Raw genomic sequence first — 25,394 nt, 5'->3', positions numbered from 1 at the left:
GTCCGGGCTCCGGGTTGAATTATCGATGAACATGCTAATACACCTACAAAGACCACAAAACAGAGTGGTCGGGAATGAACTCTTATGATTTTTCTATTGAATATTTATTATTATTTTTTCGAATCATGATTAATTAAGAAAAAGAATCAGACACTTTTTTTCTATGGGATGATTATACAAGGTGTAAAGAGGCAATTATAATTAGAAGAATATATGCGTGCTCGTGTGTTTTGAAAAAAAAAAACAGACGGACCCACCCGTAGACGCGGACGCGAGTCCCTCCCCTCGATCCCCAAACCGTATTCCGGCCTCTCCGGTGCAGAGGCAGCGGCGGCGGAGGTGAGAGAGATGTCGAGGGCCGTCAGGATCCGCGGCGACGAGCTGGAGACGACGGAGCGGGAAGCGAAGAGGCGAAGCGTGGCAGAGGAGGGGGAGGGGACAGCTCTCCACTCCACAAGCCCTAGATCTCCGGGCGAGCTAGCTGTTCGGACTTCCCATCCAGAGATACACTTGGCGATCTTCGAGCCCAACAAAGCCCAATCGGAAGCAAAACAAGGTGATTTTGCCCCCATGTTCCAACCTCTTTTCCTCCTTTGGTCGTCATGACAGATTGGTGTTTACTTGTTCATGCTGTCGATCTTTCCGTAGATCGTGTGTACGATGTGGTCGAGTCCGTGGCGGAGGAATCCTCCGATCCACCCAGCCCCCCGATCTACCAACCCTACATTCCCGATGAGCTAGTTGATGATCTGGACGTACTCGCTGACTTCGAGGACGCCAAGGCCAAGTACGAAGCAGAACGGGGTAAACGCCCCCTCTCCTCCCCGATTCTTTTTTCTCATCGTTAATTTCCAACCTAATCTTAATTTTCCTTGCATAGATCGTCGAGCTAACCTCTTCACTATGGAGCATCACTGCTATAAAGCAGCCTCCTCCCTGTTCAAGACCCATCGCTTGCTTCCTATTCTTGAACAAGCAAGGGATGCGACACTTCTTGCTGCTAAATCTGTGATTTTGCTCTCATCATTTGTCGGTGTGTATTTAACATCCTAATTGCTTCTAAACTAACAGTATCTGATTTCATAACTGGCCAAATATTTATGACTTTTGGTTCATTTGCAGAGAGTGACCCACTGAACAAGTGTTCTGGTTTATGGTTTGAAAGGGACGATCATAGCAAAACCGCCCTTGTTTTGACATCCGCTCAGCTCATTCGTGAAAAGAAAGAACCAAAAAACCCATTCGAGTGGAAGGTGCAGTGGACAGGCAATTATCATCGTCAGGCTGAGGTGCTCCTTATCCTTTTTAACATTCACTTGTCTCTTTATAATCTTGTCACCGAATGATTCTACTCGGACCTACACAATGCATGTTTCACTAGTTTCCTTTTTGATTGAGATTTGGGTGGTGAGCCTTGCACTACTGGACAAGGAAAAACACATTTCAACTATTGCTTTTTTTTATTTGTTTGTTTCTTCCCTCTCAAATTAAATTATTTGTAATGTATCTGTTGTCAAATGTAGGCTAATTGCTAATAAAATGTGACATCATCTTCAACTTTGCTAGAATAGAAAATGTGAACTAGTTTCTGGCGTTTGATTTTCATAATGGTGCATCTCCCAAAAATGTTTTTGTCAATATAAGTTCTGTCAAAAATGAAGTGTGATAACTTTTGACATCGCCGTTTTAGGTCATTGTTCACTTGCTGGACAACACAGCTGTGCCTGCCCGCCTCCTCTATCTCCAGGAGCATTATGAATTTGCTATTTATAAGGTTCAAGTGGACAAGCCAGTTCAGTTGGCTACTTTTACCGAGTGTGTGCGTTCTGGTCAAGATGTTTTCAGACTCGGGAGAGATGAAAGTCTGAATCTTAGTATAACTCATGGTATGGTGGCTTATAAGATTCCATCCTGGTATGAGAGATGTCACTATATGTATTTGTCTTGTGATCCATCTAGTCCCTCACTGGTGTGTTATATCTCAATTTATGCTTTGTATTTCAATCTTGCTATTTTATTATTACAAATTGTAATATTTGTCACTACTGCAATGATATAGCTTCGTGATGATGGAGGACCCATCATTGATTTAGAAGGGAAAGTTGTGGGTCTAGTTAACAACCATATTAAGGAGACATTCATACCTTCGTTCTTATTGCACAAGTGCTTGGATTTTTGGAGAAGATTCAAGTATGTATTCACTCATTCTCTCCTCAATTCTGTGTTAGTACTCTTGTGATTCTAATGTCTTGTAAGGATAATAGCGCTATAATGTTTTTTTCTTACATTTGCGTGATACTTATTTGATCTCCGTTTTATTTGGTGTAGTTGTATGCCTCGCCTCCATCTTGGAATGACGTTTACTTCAATAAAACATTTAGATCCTAGCTGTATTGAGAGAATGACTCGTAATCATAACATCGAGTCCGGTCTTATTGTTGAGCAGGTATATATATTATGGTGCTTATTTTTCTTTTATTTTTTCCACTTTTGTTAATAGTTCCATCTAAAGCCGTTTCTCACATGCATATTATGATGTAACAATGCTAATTTAAAATAGGTGTCTAAAGGATCACATGCTGAGAAAATTGGAATTCGTGAGGGTGATGTTATTGAAAGCTTTAATGGAAAGTACATTTCTACTACAATTGAGGTGTGTATATTGTGTATTTACTGTATTTTTGTTTAGTACATTCGGGTTTAGTTAATCTCTAATCCACCTTAGATTAATCTCCCACATCCTATAATCAGTAGCAAGTAATTTTGTATTCCTAGTTAAATAATTTAAATAATGACGTGCTTGTTGAAGCACCTTCCTGATTCATGCTTGGATAGATCAACTTTCAACATCAATGGATGTTCTCATCAATTGGGTCAGGCCACACCCATTGGTCAACCTCAATGGTAACCTCACGGTGCTTGCCATCTTAGTATTGAGCTTTCCGAACTGAATTCCACTACACAGTGCAAGTAGCTTGCTGATGTGGTAATGTTGAGGGATCATGGACAAGCGTTGGTTAGACAAATACTTTAGACTATAGTGTTCTGTTTGGACTCAAAATACGTGCCCCAGAGATATGGGTGCCAATGGCGCACTAGATGGACTATGGTAATCAACTCTCGTTCTTAGGCAACGAGCTTGGCGTTGTGTGGGGCTATAGGGTGGCGGAAGAAGGCTACAACCCTGTCACCTTGGTGTAGCACAACCCCAAACCGAAGGCGTCACAGTCAACGATGAATTGCTTTCAGAAATTCGACATGTGTAGTACTGGTGTCGTCGTGAGCGCTGCTTGAGTTAGTCAAAGTCAGTCGTTGCCAACAACAACAAGCTAGAGGTGAAACTCATAAGATCTCGCGACCAACTCATGGTTCTGGCATGTGGATGGCAAGCTTCCACGCACCACGGTCCATGGCTAGTCTTTGGTGATACTTCAGTCCTTCTGATCTCTCTTTACGAACTTCTCCCATGTCAAGCTCGGACTACCCCGACCTCTATTGACATTATCAACACACTTTAGCCGTACGCTGTGCACTGGAGCTTCTGGAGGCCTGCGCTGAATATGCCCAAACCATATCAGACGATGTTGGACAAGCTTCTCTTCAATTTGTGCTACCCCAACTCTATCTCGTATATCATCATTCCGGACTCGGTCCTTCCTTGTGTGGCCACTGGCCACACATCCATTTCAACATGCGCATCTCCGCAAACCTAACTGTTTAACATGTTGCCTTTTAGTCGGCCAACACTCGGCGTCATACAACATTGCAGGTCGAACCACTGTCCTATAGAACTTGCCTTCTAGCTTTTGTGGCACTCTTGTCATAGAGAATGCCAGAAGCTTGGCGGCACTTCATCCATTTGCCCTTGATTCGATGGTTCACATCTTCATGAATATCTCCATCCTTCTGCAACATTGACCCCAAATATTGAAAGGCGTCCTTATGAGGCACGGCCTGGCCATCAAGGCTAACCTCCTCCTCGTGCCTAGTAGTACTAAAACCGTGACTCATGTACTCGGTTTTAGTTTTACTAAGCCTAAAACCTTTCAATTCCAAGGTTTGTCTCCCTAGCTCTAACTTCCTATTGACTCCATCCGACTATCGTGGACTAGCACCACATCATCCGCAAATAGCATATATCATGGGATGTCTCCTTGTATATCCCTTGTGACCTCATCCATCACCAAAGCAAAACAGATAACGGCTCAAAGCTGACCCCTGGTGCAGTCACAACATTATTGTACATGTCCTTGATGAGGGTAATGTACTTTGCTAGGACTTTGTGTTTCTTCAAGGCCCACTACATGATATTCCATGATATCTTATAAAAGGCCTTCTCCAAGTCAATGAGTACCATATGCAGGTCCTTCTTTTGCTCCTTGTATCTCTTCATAAGTTGTCGTACCAAGAAAATGACTTCCATGGTCGAACTCCCAGGCATGAAACCAAACTGATTTTTGGCCACGCTTGTCCTTCTTAAGCGGTGCTTAGTGACTCTGTCCCATAGCTTCACTGTATGGCTCATCAGCTTAATTCCACGGTAATTAGTACAGCTCTGAACATCTTGTTCTTGAAGATTGGTACTAATATACCCGTCTCCATTCTTCTGGCATCTTGTTTGCGCAAAAATGAGGTTGTAAAGCTTGGTTAGCCATACTATCGCTATGTCCCCTAGGCCTCTCCACACCTCAATGGGGATACAATCAGGGCCCATCGCCTTGCCTCCTTTCATCCTTTTCAAAGCCTCCTTGACCAGACTCTTGGATGCGCGACACAAAACGCATGCTGGTGTATCAAAGGAGTCGTCCAGTTCAATGGTAGAGCTCTCATTCTCCCCATTGAACAGTTTGTCAAAGTACTCCCGCCATCTATGCTTAATCTTCTCGTCCTTCACCTGGAGCTGGTCTGCTCCGTCCTTGATGCATTTGACAAACGATGCCCCTCTTTTTTAAGAGCGCCGTTAGGGGTTACGCAATAGCCTCAAAATCGCAAATGAATTTCCAGTAGTAGCTTGCCAGTCAAAAGATTCACAGTGTCGGCCAGTCTATCGCACTTTGAACCTTGGCGGGATCCATAGCCACCTGTTTTGCTGAGATGATGTGCCTTAAGTATGCCATTGTTTTTTTATCCAAAAATGCACTCGGACCATTTAAGCGCCATCAGATGCTGCTACATCAATTGGAATACATCATGTACATGGCGTAGGTGGTCAACTCAAGACTTTCTGTAAATCTATATATCATAAAAAAACACAAGAACAAATCTTCGTAGGAAGGGCCGAAGGACGACATTCATTAAGGCTTGAAACGTCGACGTCGCGTTTATCAAGCCGAAAGGCATGGCTACAAACGTGAAGAGCCCCTTGTGGGTGCGAGACATCGTCTTGTGGATATCATCTACATGCATTGTGGTTTGGTGATATCCAATTTAGTGAAATAGCAAGCACCCTTCAGCTTGTCGAGAAGCTCGTCCACCACTGGGACGAGGAACTTGTGCTTGATGGTGTACTTGTTTAGGCGCGGTAGTCGATGCAGAAACTCCATGAGCCACCTTAGCTTCTTGACCAAAATCGTCGGGATTAAAATTAGGAATGGATCCGCCTAATCAATCCCTGATCTAGCATATCGGCGCATTGCCGCTCAATGTCCTTTTGAGGTGTCCAATAGCGACATGGATGGACCACCACGGGAGCCGTCCCTGGAAGGAGGTGAATGCGGTGATCACATCACTGCACTAGAGGTGATGTGCACGGCTCGATGAACATGCCCTCAAAATCTCTTAACAGGGTTGTTCTCCTGCCCCTCGCAAGCAAGGGAATGAACGCCCAGGGTCGCCTTCCAATGCAACACGACTACATGGTCATGGTGCCAAAAGACTTCTTGAGCTTGGTTTGTCCCAACAAATGGGTCATAGAGAGCCCCCGGCCACTATACATTGAGCACCTTGTTGTAACTCTACAAAGGAAGGGTATAACAGTGGATGGTGAATGGTTGTGTGCCCACCTATACGTCAAGGCCACACTAGATCCCACAACTGATGACCTTGATGCCGTTGACCGCAACCACACGCATGCTTGCACGTTGGGAAAGCTCCACACCAGTGCTCATGGTGGTCTGGTCTGATAGGAAATTTGTGGGTGGAGCCATAGTGGATGAGTGACGAGGATGATTCCACGGTTGACAGCTGCCGGCTACATCGTTGAGCTTTTGCAGATTCCGATGAGAGCGTGAAGGGAGACCTCTACATCCACGTCCTTAGTATAGTCGCCATCGTCCCTCTTAGCCACACAGATAAAAAAAAATTCTTACAACAATTACCAGGTGCGAACTTATTAATTGCAGTTGAAGCTAAGTTTGGCATGACGGTCGTTCATCGCCGTAGTCGTGAGGAACTTGAAGGGCCGTCTGCCTAGGGTGGCCCGTGCGATTCCTGAGGTATCTACTGGTAGCAGCCTTGGCAGAAGAAGGGACGGGGTAGACAAGCGAGTGGGTCGACAGGGTGTGTGTTCGGCAGTAGCTGGTGGACCCTAGTCCTCGTCCTCTCCCCTCTGTCTTGTCACAACTTTTCAGACGAAAACGATTATTAAGTTGTCTGCTGAAACTCTTCCATGGTGGCACGACTTTCGCGCGCTTGAGGTAGCTGTACCGTAGTGAGGCCCTCTGGCCAGGCGGTATGACGCTAGCCACGTCTTGCTGCGTTACGGAGTACCCTGCCTGTGAGACAATAGGTTCGGGGGAGCCGGCACAACCCTCTAAGGGTGGCCTATCACATATATATAATGAGGGCGTACGGTGTTACAATATACGTACATAGAAGCTATATAGTCTAACACCCTTCCTCAATCTTAGCCACTTCCTAAAGAATCTAGAAGGGTAAGATTGCACCTACATGCCTCAAACTGTGGTAGAGACAGTGGCTTGGTGAAGATGTCTGCAAGTTGATCCTTGGAGGAAATAACTTGATCTGTAGTTGCTTCTGAGAGACACGTTCCTGCACAAAGTGATAGTCAGCCTCGATGTGTTTCGTTCGGGCATGGAATACCGGATTGGCAGAAAGGTATGTAGCACCAATGTTATCACACAAAAGAATAGGAGGCTGTGATTGGGAGATACCCAACTCCTGAAGCAAAGGCTGGACCCAGATAATCTCTGCAGTAGCATTAGTCACAACCTTATACTCAGCTTCAGTACTACTACGAGAGACAGTAGCCTGTTTCTGAGCACTCCAGGCGATCAAGTTAGAACCAAAGAACACAACATAGCCCCCCGTGGATCGCCGATCATCCGGACTGCCAGCCCAGTCTGCATCAGAATACGCCAAGATGACCCCAGAGGGGTTCGGTCGAATATACAGTCCATGAGACACGGTGAACGGAATATAGAGCAAGATGCGCTTAACAGCAGACCAATGAGTGTCGCGAGGTGCCTGCAGATACTGACAAACCCTGTTGACAGCAAAAGAGATATTTGGTCTCGTGATCGTAAGATACTAAGGCCACCAACAATGCTCCTGTATGTCGTCACATCAGTAGAAGACAGAAACTCACCATCAACAACAGTGATCTTGTCAGTGGTAAGACATAGGTGTAGTCGTTGGTTTGCACTTAAGCATCCCAGCATTCTGCAACAGATCCAAGGAATACTTTTGTTGCGTCAAAACAAGACCATCAGAACGAGAAGCGACCTCCCCACCAAGGAAGTAATGAAGCTTCCCAAGATCTTTGACAGCAAAATAAACACCAAGAGACCGAACAAGAGCAGTAGCAGCCGACTGAGAAGAACTGACAAGGATAATATAGTGACCGTGGGTCTCGGCAGAAGAAACAATGATGAGTCAGCAGTTGATGATGCAAAACCATGAGCACGAAGAGCTGCAGCAAGACGAGCATGCCAGGCACGGGGAGCTTGCTTCAGACCATAGAGTGCTTTGATGAGACGACATAGGTGATCAGGACGACCAGGATCAGAGTAGCCAGGCCTCCAAGACACCATGGAGAAAGGCATTCTGTACATCAAGCTGACGAAGAAACCAACCGCGAGTAACTGCAAGAGAGAGAAGAAGCCTGATGGTAGTAGGCTTAACCACTGGACTGAAGGTGTCTTCCTATGTTTTAAAGGCGGTAAAGCGTCATAAGGCGGAGGAGGGCCGCTCTGACGCCTAAACGCCAAGGCGAGGCGGTAAGGCGAGGCAAGGCGACGCCTTAAACATTGCAGGAAAAGAGTTATCAATAGGTCTGCACGTATTAATACTAGAAAAAGAGCAATGGCTGAGAGATGGGCCACTACTTATGCACCTCCCAGTGGCCCAAAAGCCCATCTAGTGACCTAATTCCACTATCTCCTTCCCTTCTTTCCCACCACAGCCGCCATGGCGCCACACCCTTCTGGTCCTCCCTCCTCTTCGCAGTCCTCCCTCCTCCAATCCCCCCTCCTCTTCATGGCCCCACCCTTCTCCCTCACAGCAGCAAGCCCCAGGAGCAGCCACAACTAGGGCAGCCAGGAGCCTCCAGTCCTCCCTCCTCTTCATGGTGCCGAGAGACAGCGGGCCGTCATCTCCAAGCCCCAGGAGCAGCCACAACTAGGGCAGCCACAGCCGTACACTTCATGTCTGTCTAAGGCGGGGTAGACGCCTTGCCATCCTGGGGCGCCTCGACGCTTAGGCGACGACTAGGCAACGCTTAGGCGACACCTTAAAAACATAGGTGTCTTCGTAGTCAAGACCATAGCGCTGCCGAAAACCTCTGGCAACAAGGCACGCTTTTTAGTGCTTAATAGACCCATCAGAATGTTTCTTCACCTTGAATACCCATTTAGAATCCATGATGTTAACTCGTGATGGTGGAGGAACGAGAGTCCACGTCTTATTTCGAAGAAGAGTGTGATACTCCTGCTCCATGGCCTCTCTCCAATGAGGTATGCTCAAGGCAGCTTGATATGTACGGGGCTCAGAGGACTGATCCGCATGAGCAGCAGTCAAACACGCAGCAAGCCAAGCAACTGTGCCATCATGACGTTGCTTGGCTTAAAAAATGCCACTGCGGCTGCGTGTATGTGGGTGTTGAGGAACTGCAGGAGCCGTCGAGGTAGAAGGCGCGGCTGAAGAGGAGTCAGCCGACATAGGACTGAGCGACGACGGCGAAGACGACCCCGTCAGCGAGGGACTGGGCGACGGCGTCGGAGATGGCCCGGTCGGCGACAATGGCGGTGACGGCGACGCCGGCGAGGGGCCAGGCGACTCCAGAGAGCAAGACCGTGACGGTGAGGCCGGCTCGAACTCCACATTAGGCGAGCCCCGAGGCGAAGACAACCCGACTGCCGTGGACGTCACGGAGGAGTCGGTCGGGCGTGCATGGGCAATGGGCACGTAGACCGAGGCCATGCATGTGAGCCAGCTCGGTGGGCTGGGCGCGGGGCGAAGACGCCAACTCGGTGGGCCGGGCGCGGGGCGAAGACGGCCCAGGCGGTGACGTCGTCATGGGGGAGTCGGCCTGGCGTGCATGGGCACATGGACTGAGGCCATGCACGTGAGCCGTAGGCTCATCAAGATTATCAGTCGACGTTGAGGAGGGAGACGATGGCGTCTCCAATATTTCCAAACGAGCCCCACGTCCAGTGCCTGCACCATGGTTAGGCAATAATACAGGAGAGTATGCAACATCATCAAATTGGTCAGAAACAATGGAGGATGAATGCATGGATGGTGGTTCAGTGGTGGACACAGGAAGTTTGGCAAAGGGAAAGCCATGCTCATCAAACACAACATCCCTAGATATGTAGACGCGATTAGTGGGAACATGAAGACATTTATAACCTTTATGAAGGGGACTATAGCATGGAAAAACACGCTTTTTGGACCGAAACTCAAGCTTACGCTTGTTGTATGGGCGTAGATGCGGCCAACAAGCACACCCAAAAACTTTGAAAAAAGTGTAGTCAGGCTGTTCATTAAGGAGAAGTTCAATGGGAGTCTTCATGTTGAGAACACGAGTGGGAGTACGGTTGATAAGAAAGCATGTAGTGGTGAAGGCATCACTCCAAAACCGAAAGGGAACCAATGCATGGGCCAAGAGAGTAAGGCCAGTTTCAACAATGTGACAATGCTTACGTTCGACAGAACCATTCTGCTGATGTGTATGTGGACATGCTAAACGGTGAGCGATCCCAAGCGACTGAAAGGAGTTGAGGTTGCTCGCCCCCCCAGTCCGACTGAACATGAACGATCTTATGCTTGAGAAGGCGTTCAACATGTTTTTGAAACTGAACAAAGATATCAAACACATCAGATATGCTTAATGAGATAAAGCCACGTAAAAACGACTATAAGCATCAACGAAACTGATATAATAATTGTGACCACTGACAGAAGTTTGTGGAGGACCCCATACATATGAAAACACAAGTTCTAAAGGATGTTTCACCTCATGACTAGACTATGAAAAAGGAAGTTGATGACTCTTCCCCTGCTGACAAGCATCACACACTACTACATCATTATTACTAGACATGCTAGGAAGCTCATGACGACGCAAGACATGGCGAACAATAGGTATGGCTGGATGACCAAGACGAGCATGCCACTGTGACGGAGATACCCGAACTCCACTGAAAACACGAGCGACATCAGGATGCTCCAGACGATAGAGGCCCTGGCACATGCCCCCGCTAAGAAGAATGTCCCTCGTGCCTCGATCCTTAATAAAAAGGTCAAAAGGATGAAATTCACAAAGCACATTATTATCACGAGTGACTTTAGGAACTGAAAGAAGATTACGTGTCACAGATGGAACTCTAAGAACATTGCGAAGCTGAAGACTCCTATTTGCATGCCTAGTGAGAAGAGATGCTTGACCAATATGAGATATGTGCATACCTGCTCCATTGGCGGTGTGGATCTTGTCGGAGCCATGATAGGGTTCACGAGTATGAAGCTTCCCCATCTCACTCGTCAGATGCTCCGTTGCTCCAGAATCCATGTACCAGTGTGGGTCGATGGAGTAGGACTGAGTGTGCCCTTGTTGCTTCGTCGACACCGGACGGTCGACCATGGCAACCTGACTCGCAAAATTGCACGTGTCCTTGCCATCATTGCCGAGGCCAAGAAAGCTCTTTTGGAAGTGTTTATGACACTTAGAGGCCCAGTGCCCCTTGATGCCACAAAGTTGGCACACACGTCGACCACCAGCCCCCGGTAAAGTTGCGGACGGAGGGGGGGGGGGCGAGGCGGGCGGCGGTGACGGCCCCACAGGAGCTTTGGACGAAGAGGGGTTGCGGCCACCCTTGGTGGCGGCGTTTCCAGAGAGAGACCCATGGCTGCTCTTGGAGCGGCGCGACTCGACTCGCTGCTCAGTGAGGAGGAGTCGGGAGAAGACCTGATGCGCCATCATGGGAGTCGAGTTGCCCCGCTCGTTGATGATCTCGACCAAGGCATCATACTCCTCATCAAGGTCGTTGACGATGAAGGAATTGAACTCGGAGTCGGTGAGCGGCTGTCTGATGGATGCCAACGTGTCGGCAAGGCCCTTGACCTTGTTGTAGAACTCGGTGGCCGTGGAGTCGAGCTTCTCATACTCGCCAAGTTGATGACGGAGCGCAGAGACACGGACCTGCAACTGCGCCGCGAACGAGCGCTCGAGGATGGTCCATGCCTCATGAGACGTCTTGGCGAAGACAACGAGTCCGGCAACAGCCGGGATGAGCGACCCTTGGATGGAGGAGAGGTTCGCCTGATCCTGCCCTGTCCAAACACGGTGTGCCGGATTATAGACCGGGCCGTGCACGCTATCCACCAGTGCAGGGGGACAGGGGAGGGAGCCGTCGACGTAGCCAAGCAGGTAGTGGCTCCCAAGGAGCGGAAGGACCTGCGCATGCCAGAAGATGTAGTTGTCCGACGACAACTTGATGGTGATGAGATTGCCGAAGTGAAACGGCGGCGGCGGGAGCGAGCCCGTGGAGTAGGCTGCCTGAGGCGGATACGTCGTGGAGGTAGGGGGCACCATCGTGGACGCGGTGAGGGACGCGGACGCCGCAGGAGCGGAGTGCACCGGCGCCGGGCCTGAGGCAGAGAGCCCGGCCATCAAGGCCGACGCGGGCTCCACCACCGGAGGAGGCAGGACGGCGGCGGCGAGAGAGGCGGGCGATGGGGCAGCGGTGTAAACCGTCAGCGCGTGCCCTGGCGATGAGGCAGCCAGAGGTTGAGTGGCGAAAAGGGAGCCGATGCTCCTGGTCCCGATTGGCGATTGGACCGCGGCGGCATCCAGCGGCCGAGAAAGGAGAGCCGCGAGAGAGGCTGGCAGGAACCCGGCGGCGGTAAAGCCGGAGGCGGCGGCGCTCGTCATGGCGGCGGAGGCGCGATCGGAACGGGGGTGGCGGCGGCGGCGGTGTCGGTGTAGGGTTTTGAGGCGGAAGCGTGTTTTGACCTAGTCTGATACCATGTGAGACAATAGGTTTGGGGGAACCGGCACAACCCTCTAGGGGTGGCCTATCACATATATATAATGAGTGTGTACAATGTTACAATATACGTACCCGTGCATAGAAGCTATACAGTCTAACACTGCCCTTAAAAAACCCACTTTACTCGAGTCAACCAGGGAAGTGCGTCTTCCGACCATCAAAGACTGGGAACTGTCAATTTGCCAAACCTAAGAGTCCCCTGCGAGTCATCGTCTTTGTCGTTGACCTTGGCAACAAGGCCAAGATTGTCCTTCCCGTGTTGACGGGAGACTACCGGTGCCATCTTGCTACAGCTCGTTGACGGCTAGGCTGTTTGCCGGCCCTTGCTTCTGAATGCTAGCAATATCTTGCTTCATGCCCTTCGGTGCCCCATCGATGGCTTCCTTTTGAAAAGGAGCCATTGCCTCGAACATCGGCCACCGACAACGCGTACCCAAGAAAGACTGCTCCATTACCAAGTTTTCACGACCCAAGCTCCGGAGAGCTTAGTCGCGAGAGGCCTGTTATGTCGTAGCATGAAGAGAGAGGTGGGCGAGAGGCTTGGTGTAAGTGAACCCCTGTTCTCTGGTTTTATTTGATTGATGCCTTTTAAGGCTTACACAACTGTCCAATATATGGACAACATCTACTTGATCCCCAAGTTGGATCAGACCCATTCCTAACAAAACTCTGAACCTTGCCTAACAAACTCCGGATCTTTCCTATCTCAACAATTCTAGTAACGAGAAGTATCAGGCTGCAGGCTGTTGTGCCCTAGCCCTGCACCATAATGATGGCCCCACCTATGGTTGGCCATGACAAGTGTATGTTTTGTGATTGGCACATATGTATCATGTAGCTAAGATTTACAAAGAGTATATATTACTCAGGGTGTAAATATATAGAATTGTACATCTAGCTGGAGTATCTGGTATATGTACTATTAATTCAAGAAAGGAGTATGCATATGCATCACCATCACCATCACCATCACCATCACCAAGTATATGTACTATTAATTCAAGAAAGTTACTTGGTTGTAGGGTATATTCTCTATATTTCTTATGTGACACTCTTCGCAATTTCGCCAGTTGGAGCAGATGCTGATAGACATATGCTGGGATCATTTTGATCAACGAAAAGAGTTATATGCTGAAAAAGATGTCTCCGTAAGTTAATTCTATATTGTAACTATGAATAACTTAATTCATGCCGACCATAGCACTATGAAAAAGATGTTTCGGTATGTTAATTCTATGGATTGCTTTATAGGTGAAAATATTTGATGCCATCAAACAACGCCGGAGAACTAGAAACTTGACTGCAATTGTATCGGATCTTGGAGAAGACATTGTGGAAGGTAAACATGTCTCTATTTTAAGTCATATTTTTGCAGGAGCCAAAGATACATCTGCTCTAATTGTGATGTTTTTATTTGTTGTAGGCACTTACCCTATCATGCGAAAAGAAGCCATGCCAGTCTCGTAAGTTTCTTGAGCTGGGCCTGAGAGAGGTAAACATCTTCCTTTTTAACATAGTTTAGATTCAACATGTTTTAACTCAAATTCGAAGGTTGTACAGGAGATTGTCCTGTGCCGTAAACAACTTCATGAAGAAATCATTTGTTATCTTATCTCATTCTGTTTGCATTGGGGAAAAAAAAACACACTATTTTGATCAATCTTTTAGCTGGCAAAATTTAACCACTGATCGCTGGCAAAGCATGCTCTTCAAAGTTGTATCTAACCGAACCTTAATGTCTTTTTATTTGTGTAGGTACTTGCCCGCTGCTGGCCTTCATGGACGAGTCATTGGCAAATTCAAGTTCGGCATAATCTTGTGTGTGTGTGTTCCCAGACAAAAACTTTAAATTGTGGGTGCCTTTGGACCGTGGAAGCAGCTTAGCTTAGAGCATAACCTTGTACTCCCTCCGTCCGCAAATACTTGTCATCAAAATGGATAAAAAGAGATGTATCTAGAACTAATATACATCTAGATACATCCCCTTTTATTTATTTTGATGACAAGTATTTCCGGCCGGAGGGAGTATGTTACTGGCTACTACCGTACTTATTTTGTGCCTTATGAAACTCACATCCTGTCCCTATGCAAGTGTAGTTCAGTAAGTATATATGCCAGTGTAATGTTCAGACTGCAGAAGCAGAATAACTTAGGGATTATTGGCTACTAATTATTTTTAGTTTGTGAGACTCACATCTGATCTGACAGAGAAGTGCCTGATTTACCTCAATATCTTGCCCGTGGGTACCCATTTACCTCGTCGGGTTACGGGTGTGGGGGAAAAAAAAATTATATCCATCAATGGGGTATGGGTACGTGTGATGGGTAAGCCTATGGGTAAGGGTATGGGGTAGCTTTGTCATGACCCAGCGGGTGCCATCCTTGTATGGATTGGACAACAAACACAGAGAAACACATGACACTTCGTCGAGCAAACTAGCCACCGGCTACGAGTAGTAGTTAGTGATACAAAACGAATCCGGGGACCCTATGTAATGTTGGTGTGCCAAGTGAACCGCATTCAAACCTGTGTTTTGAATTTTGGACGAAAAAAAAGGATTTTGGCCCATTTCTGGCCATCTCAGCCTGGGGCAAAAAAGTATCTTTCGGAGAAAAAACAGTTTTTGGTCAAATTTTGGTTGAAATTTTTGAAAATGCCCGAATTTTGGCCATCTCCGCCTGGGGCAAAAAATTTCACAAACCGAAAATCAAAACCTTGCTTCAAACCCAACAATATAAGTGTGAGCGCAACAAACAAAATCACGTACCTTCTTTCTTTTTGAAAAAACTAACACCCACACATGTGGCATCTTGCATATCGTCCACATGCCTTTATCACCACTCATTTTGCCACGTATGAATAGATGACATCAGTAGAAACTTTTTTGGTTTTTGGCTTAAAAATGTTTTATCTCTTAATTAAAAAATCGAATTAAAAATCCGGTTTCACCATTAAATTCGTCTCGACGAGATCCTCAAAACTAGACCCCATGTTGATATGTTTCGACGATTTTTTTACCTAAAAGTTGTCATGATATTTACACTGTAGTTGCCATGATGCTTAAACTGAAGTTGTCATTTCGCAATTTTAGTTTGTAGAGCTTGGCAATTTTAGTTTTTTGATGATGGTAATTCCAGTACTTTGACCATGCAATTTATTTTTTATATGAACCATGGCAATTTTAAGTGCGTGTATCATGACAATTTTAGTTTATGGTTCATGACAAGTCTAGTTTCTTAATTCCTCATTTTATAATATGTCAAAATTTACTTTTAAATGTAAAAGAAAATAGCTGAAATATATCATGACAACTTCAGTGTAAACATCATGACATTTCATGCGCAATAGGCATGATAACTTTTAACCCCAAAAAAATTCGTCGAAATATATTGATATGAGATCTAGTTTCGAAGATCTCGTCGCGAAGGATTTAATGGTAAAAACGGATCTTTAATGGGATTTTTCATTTAAGAGATAAAATATTTTAAAAACTGAAAACCCAAAAAAATTCTCACATGCATGCACGCGGTGACATGGTGCAGTCTGTGTGTTATAAGCCGTGTGGGCGGGTTTGATTCCCATCACAAGTATGGGCGTTAACATTGTCCTTTGTTTTTGAGCAAAACCTACTTTACTTTATTGATTAAAAGTTCACGAAAACAGGTAAAACAACCGGAGACCACATATGTCGCACATGATCTAAGGGAAGTGCATACCTAGCTAGTACCTGATGTACCGCACCATGATTTTATATTCTTAATCACTCCACCATAAGACACCACCTGATGATTCATGTATGTGTTTAATAACATTCTTGCAATCCGATGCGATATGAAGCTGATGTAGTTCAAGATGTTCTGCCAAAGAGAGAGCTTCTCGACAAGCCACTGCTTCAAGAGAAGATAGATCCGAAAGACCATGTATAACAAAAAGTGGAGCTCCCAAAAGCTCGGCTTGCTCGCTTCTGCAAACTGCAGCTGCAATATCGAAATTTTCATGTGGAGAAACTGGCGCATCTACATTAATTTTCATGTTGGATTTCTTGCAGGAGTATAATGTGCATGGTGTTGATTAATCTGACCCAACTCTAAAATAAAGTTTGTAATGAACAGATGAGTACTTAGAGGACTCTAATTAATTCCCTCATGTATGAGCTTCCTCCTCACTGTCCATATCGCCCAAAGCGTCACTGTCATCCTCACAAACACATCATGAGACAAACGATCCAGCATAATAAATAGCCAGCTTTTAGCATTCGGTTCTATATTCTCTATCATCTGATCTAGAAGGTCTTGATCAACTAGAGCCCACACGTACATAAAAGGCAATATGAAGCGGGTCGGATGTTACATGGATGCGACACATGTCATATAGGGTGATATATGAGTAGAAGTGCGTCCTCTCCCGACAGCGACCGCGTCGCCCCCGCGAGCGGGCGCCGTGCCTCCCCTCCTTCCCCGCGCGCGTCCTCCCTCTCTCCTCTTCCTCCCTGCCGCCGTCGCCGGCGCCCGCCACGGGCCTGGCCCGGGCGACGTTGGTGGCGGCGGCCCCTGGCCCTTCCCAGTCTAGGGTTCCTCCGGCGCGGGACGGAGCGGCTCCAGGCGGTGTCTTCAGGCGGTGGCGGTCCTGCGTGGCGGCTGGGGCGAGCACTGGGCGACGGCGGCGCCGTTGGCGGCAGGGCAGCGCGGGCTGGCGGCGCCCGCCAGACCCAGATCTGGGCCCTTCGGGCCCATCTGGGCTGGGGCGGGCCGACGATAGGCGTGGCGGCGGCGTGGCCTCGAGGAGGCGGTGGCGAGCGGCGATGAGCGGCAGGGTGCTGGCGGCGTCGACGCCAGCTTGCTGCAGCGTGGCCGGTGGGGCTTAGCGGGCCCTTTTCGGGCCTGGCCGGGCCAGGGGTGGCCTGGTATGCCCCGCTGCCGTGTCCGGACGGCTACCGCGACGGTGCCGGAGGCGCGGGCCTCCCGCACGACAGCACTGGTCCTCAACCCAATCATTGATGGATTCCATCTCACACGAGTCGACGGCGGCGGCAGCCTGAACCTGCTCTATCAGGATACAGTGCGCAAAATGGGTATTGATCCCTCAAGAATCAAGCCCACAAAAACAACCTTTAAAGGAGTCATACCAGATGTAGAGGCCCGCTGTAAGGGCTCAATCACACTGGAAGTGGTCTTCGGATCCCCGGATAACTTCTGAAGCGAAGAGTTGATCTTCGATATCGTTCCCTTCTGCAGTGGCTATCACGCACTGCTCAGACGAACCACATTCGCTCGATTCAATGCGGTGCCACACTACGCTTATCTCAAGCCCAAGATGCTCGGACCACGCGGTGTCATAACAGTCAACGGAAACACGGAACGCTCCCTCCGTACCGAGGAGCACACCGCTGCCCTCGCAGCAGAAGCACAGAGCGGCCTTTTCAGGCAGAACTTTAATTCGGCGGCCAAGCTCCCGGACACTGTCAAACGAGTCCGGACTACTCTGCAGCAGGACAGTCCAGCTCGTCAAGAGCTTGACTAGCAATTCGTCCTCCGTCCCAGCCCCGACCAAATGGCGGCATTCGTATCGCGCGTACATAACTCGCACTCAAAATACCATGGGCATGGACGGAGGCACAATTAGATCATGGTCCATAGTACGACTCAACCTCCCGTGGACCCACATACTTTCACTTTTCCTTTTTCTTTTCAGGATTCTTTTTTCCAGGCCTTTCCTGGTGGCCTGATTGTCGGTCCTTTCAAAGGGTATACACAGACCAAGGCGGGAAGCAGTACGGACGCATGCGGGAATCTCTAGATGTTCTTCTCAATGATCATTCTACCTGTCTTCGGAACTCGCACGGAGCTCCCCCTCGTCTTGGCAGGTCAATCAGCTATATTGTTTATCACACTATTTACAAATACGCTTTGACGTATCAATCAAATTACAATAAAAATAGTCTGCGGCCCAATTTATGTGGCATTAACTTGCCTTTTCATTTTATTTCGTTATTCTTATCGATTGCACCCATACACTTTGGTACGCTTTAAATTCGCCAGGGGCTTCATTACGCCCCATGATACGGCAACAAAGTCCAAACGCTTTTTTTCCAGTATAGTTTGGCACCCTGAACTTATAGCATTATATGCATTGGCTCCGAATCATGTCTTTGGTCAATAATTGGGTTGCCCGGCTCCTATGCTTACTGATGTCTACTACCCAACCTTCTTCTTGTAGACGTTGTTGGGCCTCCAAGTGCAGAGGTTTGTAGGACAGTAGCAAATTTCCCTCAAGTGGATGACCTAAGGTTTATCAATCCGTGGGAGGCGTAGGATGAAGATGGTCTCTCTCAAACAACCCTGCAACCAAATAACAAAGAGTCTCTTGTGTCCCCAACACACCCAATACAATGGTAAATTGTATAGGTGCACTAGTTCGGCGAAGAGATGGTGATACAAGTGCAATATGGATGATAGATATGAGTATTTGTAATATGAAAATATAAAAATAGCAAGGTAACAAGCTATAAAAGTGAGTGTAAACGGTATTGAAATGCTAGGAAACAAGACCTAAGGTTCATACTTTCACTAGTGCAAGTTCTCTCAACAATAATAACATAATTGGATCATAAAACAATCCCTCAACATGCAAGAAAGAGTCACTCCAAAGTCACTAATAGCGGAGAACAAATAAAGAGATTATTGTAGGGTACGAAACCACCTCAAAGTTATCCTTTCCGATCGATCTATTCAAGAGTCCGTAGTAAATAATACAAAGCTATTCTTTCCGTTCAATCTATCCTAGAGTTCATACTAGAATAACACCTTAAGATACAAATCAACCAAAACCCTAATGTCACCTAGATACTCCAATGTCACCTCAAGTATCCGTGGGTATGATTATACGATATGCATCACACAATCTTAGATTCATCTATTCAACCAATACAAAGTACTTCAAAGAGTGCCCCAAAGTTTCTACCAGAGAGTCAAGATGAAAACGTGTGCCAACCCCTATGCATAAGTTCATTGAACCCGCAAGTTGATCACCAAAACATACATCAAGTGGATCACGTAAATATCCCATTGTCACCACAAATAAGCATGGCAAGACATACATCAAGTGTTCTCAAATCCTTAAAGACTCAATCCAACAAGATAACTTCAAGGGGAAAACTCAATTCATCACAAGAGAGTAGAGGGGGAGAAACATCATAAGATCCAACTATAATAGCAAAGCTCGCGATACATCAAGATCGTATCACCTCAAGAACACGAGAGAAGGAGATCAAACACATAGCTACGGGTACATACCCTCAGCCCCGAGGGTGAACTACTCCCTCCTCGTCATGGAGATCGCCAGGATGATGAAGATGGCCGCCGGTGAGGGATCCCCCCTCTGGCAGGGTGCCGGAACAGGGTCCCGATTTGTTTTTGGTGGCTACAGAGGCTTGCGGCAACGGAACTCCCGATCTAGGTTATTTTCTGGAGGTTTCAGTATTTATAGGAATTTTTGGCATAGGTCTCACGTCAGGGGGGGGGGTCTCCGGGCTGTCCACGAGGCAGGGGGCGCTCCCCCCTAGGGCGCGCCCTCCACCCTCGTGGGCAGTCCAGGACTCTTCTGGCCCAACTCTTGCACTCCTGGGGCTTCTTTTGGTCCATAAAAATTCGTCAAAAATTGGCACGTCAATTGGACTCCGTTTGGCATTCCTTTTCTGTAAAACTCAAAAACAAGGAAAAAACAGAAACTGGCATTGGGCTCTAGGTTAATAGGCTAGTCCCAAAAATCATATAAAATAGCATATAAATGCATATAAAACATCCTAGATGGATAATATAATAGCATGAGTACTTCATAAATTATAGATACGTTGGAGACGTATCAACATCCCCAAGCTTAATTCCTGCTCATCCTCGAGTAGGTAAATGATAAAAGAAATAATTTATGAAGTGTGAATGCTAGTAGGTGTACAAGTTTGATCAATGATAATTTCAATCACCTTTTCTAGCATCACTATATGTCATAACAGTAGCTCATCTCGTAAAACTTCTCATGATCAAGTAACAAGCTATTCACATGTTAAAGCATAGACCATAAACTTTCTTGAAAACTAGCAAACTTCTTACTCAGTCATCAAACAATTGCAATTCATCTTATTTTCAGGAAGGGTATATGTCAGAGCTTTGATTTAGCAAACTCCACATACTCATCTATCATTTAATCTTTCACAATTGCTAACACTCACATGATATTTATGGGTTCAAAGTTTTAATCGAACACAGAGAAAGATAGGGGCTTATAGTTTCGCCTCCCAACCTTTTACCTCAAGGGTAATGTCAACAATAATAATTTATGAACGCCTACATCCAAGTGGATATATATATATCTGGATCACCCCAACACAAAATGCTTGCCAAAGGAAAAAGTGTAAAAAGTAAAGGTGATGATCACCATGACTCTTGTATAAGGGTAGAAGGTAAAAGTAAAAGATAGGCCCTTCGCAGAGGGAAGCAGAGGTTGTCATGCGCTTTTATGGTTGGATGCACAAAATCTTAATGCAAAAGAACATCACTTTATATTCCCGCTTGTGATAAAGACCTTTATTATGCAGTCCGTCGCTTTTATTTCTTCCCTATCACAAGTTCGTATAAAGCTTATTTTCTTCGCACTAATAGATCATACATATTTAGAGAGCAATTTTTACTGCATGCACCGATGACAACTTACTTGAAGGATCTTACTCAATCCATAGGTAGGTACGGTGGACTATCATGGCAAAACTAGTTTAAGGGATGTTTGGAAGCACAAGTAGTATTTCTACTTGGTGCAAAGAATTTGGCTAGCATGAGAGGGAAAGGCAAGCTCAACATGTTGGATGATCCAAGACAATATAACTTTCCAGATATAGGAAAACATTACCCATTACGTTGTCTTCCTTGTCCAACATCATCCTTTTAGCATGTCATATTTTAATGAGTGCTCACAATTACAAAAGATGTCCAAGATAGTATATTTATATGTGAAATCTCTCTTCCTTCAATATTCTTTCATGAATTGTTCAAGTGACCAATACAATGTTTGCTAACATTCAATAAATTTACCACATGCACTTCTTATATGTGAAGTAATTACTCCCCATGGGGTAAGCATATGAAACATATATAATTTTAGATTTATGATATTCAACTCATTCAACCATTTACTCATAGGATATAAGTGAAGCACACGAGTAAATGACAAACTACTCCAAAAAGATATAAGTGAAGATCGATGAGTAGTCAAATAATTGGGCAACTATGTGAAGACTCTCTAACATTTAAGAATTTCAGATCTTGGTATTTTATTAAAACATCAAGCAAAAAAAAAAACAAAATGACATTTCAAGGATAGCACAACTCATGTGAAGAAGCAAAAACTTAGGTTCAACCGATACTAACCGTTAATTGTTGAAGAAGAAAGGTGGGATGCCTATCGGGGCATCCCCAAGCTTAGATGCTTGAGACTTATTGAAATATTATCTTGGGGTGCCTTGGAATCCCCAAGCTTGAGCTTTTGTGTCTCCTTAATTCCTTTTATATCTCGGTTTCCCAAATCTCGAAAGCTTCATCCACACCAAACTGAACAAGAACTCGTGAGATAAGTTAGTATAAACCCATGCAAAAACCTTATCATTTTCTACTATAAAAAATCACAAAAATTATTATTCAACATTGCATACTAAATGTCTCTGCATATTTAATACTCATATCCTCAAATAGAATCATTAAACAAGCAAACATATGCAAACAATGCAAACATAACAGCAATCTGCCAAAACAGTATAGTCTGTAAAGAATGCAAGATTCATCATACTTCCCTAACTCCAAAAATTATGAGAAAAATACTAAACTGTAGAAAATTTATCAGTGCTCAATATTCAAAAAGTTTCAATATTATATCATTCTCTGACTTTTTTAGGGAATGTTTTTGCAACAGTAGTAAACTTTCTGTTTTGAAACAACAACATGTATACTTGCAAAATAAGCTTGGTAAAGGCTATCCTTGACATTTTTATTGAAAATATAGATGCAAAACATTATCCTAAATAACAGAAAGCAAATACTAACAAAATAAAATGACGCTCCAAGCAAAACACATATCATGTGGTGAATAAAAATATAGCTCCAAGTAAAGTTACCGATGAACGAAGACGAAAGAGGGGATGCCTTCCGGGGCATCCGCAAGCTTAGGCTCTTGGTTGTCCTTGAATATTACCTTGGGGTGCCTTGGCCATCCCCAAGCTTAGGTTCTTGCCGCTCCTTATTCCATAGTCCATCGAAACGTTACCCAAAACTCGAAAACTTCACAACACAAAACTCAACACAAAACTCGTAAGCTCCGTTAGTATAAGAAAAAAAAACCCACCACTTAGGTACTGTTGTCAACTCATTCTAAATTCATATTGGTGTAATATCTACTGTATTACAACTTGTCTATGGTTCATACCCTCTGATACACTCATAGATTCATCAAAATAAGCAAACAACACATAGAAAACAGAATCTGTCAAAAACAGAACAGTCTGTAGTAACATGTATCATTCGAATACTTATGTAACTCCAAAAATTCTGCAATAAATTGGTGCACGTGAGTAATTTTTCTATTAATAATCTTAAAAAAGAATCAACCTAAAAGAACTCTCCAGTAAAAAATTGCAGCTAATCTCGTGAGCGCAAAAGTTTCTGTTTTTTACAGCAAGATCACATAGACTTCACCCAAGTCTTCCCAAAGGTTCTACTTGGCACAAACACTAATTAAAACATAAAAACACATCTAAACAGAGGATAGATGAATTATTTATTACTAAACAAGAACAACAAGCAAGGAACAAAAATAAAATTGGGTTGCCTCCCAACAAGCGCTAACGTTTAATGCCCCTAGCTAGGCATGATGATTTCAATGATGCTCACATAAAAGATAAGAATTGAAACATAAAGAGAGCATCATGAAGATTATGAGTAGCATATTTAAGTCTAACCCACTTCCTATGCATAGGGATTTTGTGAGCAAACAACTTATGCGAACAATAATCAACTAGCATAGGAAGGCAAAACAAGCATAAGTTCAAGATTTTCAACACATAGAGAGGAAACTTGATATTATTGCAATTCCTACAAGCATATATTCCTCCCTCAAAATAGTTTTCAGTAGAATCATGAATGAATTCAACAATATAACCAGCACCTAAAGCATTCTTTTCATGATCTACAAGCATAGAAATTTTACTACTCTCCACATAAGCAAACTTCTTCTCATGAATAGTAGTGGGAGAAAACTCAACAAAATAAATATCATGTGAAGCATAATCCAATGGAAAATTAAAATCAAGATGGCAAGTTTCATGGTTATGTTTATTCTTTATGGCATACGTATCATCACAATAATCATCATAAATAGAAAGCATGCTTTCATCATAATAAATTTGCTCATCAAAACTTGGGGGACAAAAAATATCATATTCATCAAACATAGCATCCCCAAGCTTGTGGCTTTGCATATCATTAGCATCGTGGGTATTCAAAGAATTCATACTAATAACGTTGCAATCATGCTCTTCATTCAAATATTTAGTGCCAAACATTTTATAGACTTCTTCTTCTAGCACTTGAGCACAATTTTCCTTTCCATCATTCTCACGAAAGATATTAAAGAGATGAAGCGTACGAGACAAACTCATTTCCATTTTTTGTAGTTTTCTTTTATAGACTAAACTAGTGATAAAACAAGAAACAAAAAGGTTTGATTGCAAGATCTAAAGATATACCTTCAAGCACTCACCTCCCCGGCAACGACGCCAGAAAAGAGCTTGATGTCTACTACACAACTTTCTTCTTGTAGACGTTGTTGGGCCTCCAAGTGCAGAGGTTTGTAGGACAGTAGCAAATTTCCCTCAAGTGGATGACCTAAGGTTTATCAATCCGTGGGAGGCGTAGGATGAAGATGGTCCCTCTCAAACAACCCTGCAAACAAATAACAAAGAGTCTCTTGTGTCCCCAACACACCCAATACAATGGTAAATTGTATAGGTGCACTAGTTCGGCAAAGAGATGGTGATACAAGTGCAATATGGATGATATATATGAGTATTTGTAATCTGGAAATATAAAAACAGCAAGGTAACAAGTGATAAAAGTGAGCGTAAACGCTATTGCAATGCTTGGAAACAAGACCTAAGGTTCATACTTTCACTAGTGCAAGTTCTCTCAACAATAATAACATAATTGGGTCATAAAACAATCCCTCAACATGCAACAAAGAGTCACTCCAAAGTCACTAATAGCATAGAACAAACGAAGAGATTATTGTAGGGTACAAAACCACCTCAAAGTTATCCTTTCTGACCGGTCTATTCAAGAGTCCGTAGTAAAATAACACGAAGCTATTATTTCCGTTCAATCTATCCTAGAGTTCATACTAGAATAACACCTTATGATACAAATCAACCAAAACCCTAATGTCACCTAGATACTCCAATGTCACCTCAAGTATCCATGAGTATGATTATACGATATGCATCACACAATCTCAAATTCATCTATTCAACCAACACAAAGTACTTCAAAGAGTGCCCCAAAGTTTCTACCGGAGAGTCAAGACGAAAATGTGTGCCAACCCCTATGCATAAGTTCATTGAACCCACAAGTCGATCACCAAAACATACATCAAGTGGATCACATGAATATCCCATTGTCACCACGGATAAGAACGGCAAGACATACATCAAGTGTTCTCAAATCCTTAAAGACTCAATCCAACAAGATAACTTCAAGAGGAAAACTCAATTCATCACAAGAGAGTAGAGGGGGAGAAACATCATAAGATCCAACTATAATAGCAAATCTTGCGATACATCAAGATCATATCACCTCAAGAACACGAGAGAGAGAGAGAGAGAGAGAGAGAGAGAGAGAGAGAGAGAGAGA

The 25,394-nt window shown here is 44.9% G+C and overlaps 1 protein-coding gene across 1 annotated transcript; it reads left to right on the top strand.

Moving 5' to 3' along the window:
• Nucleotides 1–252: 252 nt before the first annotated feature.
• LOC119307203 lies at nucleotides 253–14,649 on the top strand. Its single transcript, XM_037583298.1, has 12 exons — nucleotides 253–556; nucleotides 649–804; nucleotides 881–1,033; nucleotides 1,123–1,289; nucleotides 1,691–1,969; nucleotides 2,060–2,190; nucleotides 2,329–2,446; nucleotides 2,561–2,653; nucleotides 13,523–13,600; nucleotides 13,704–13,791; nucleotides 13,876–13,944; nucleotides 14,208–14,649. Exons 1-11 carry the CDS (start codon nucleotides 349–351, stop codon nucleotides 13,917–13,919), a joined length of 1,515 nt encoding a protein of 504 aa, XP_037439195.1. The 5' UTR covers nucleotides 253–348; the 3' UTR covers nucleotides 13,920–13,944; nucleotides 14,208–14,649.
• The last annotated feature ends 10,745 nt before the right edge of the window (nucleotides 14,650–25,394 follow it).

Source organism: Triticum dicoccoides, chromosome 5B (genome assembly GCF_002162155.2).
Source record: "Triticum dicoccoides isolate Atlit2015 ecotype Zavitan chromosome 5B, WEW_v2.0, whole genome shotgun sequence".
Classification (NCBI taxonomy): domain Eukaryota; kingdom Viridiplantae; phylum Streptophyta; class Magnoliopsida; order Poales; family Poaceae; genus Triticum; species Triticum dicoccoides.
Note: the sequence above shows the minus strand (reverse complement) of the source record. Positions and strands in the feature narration are given on the sequence as shown.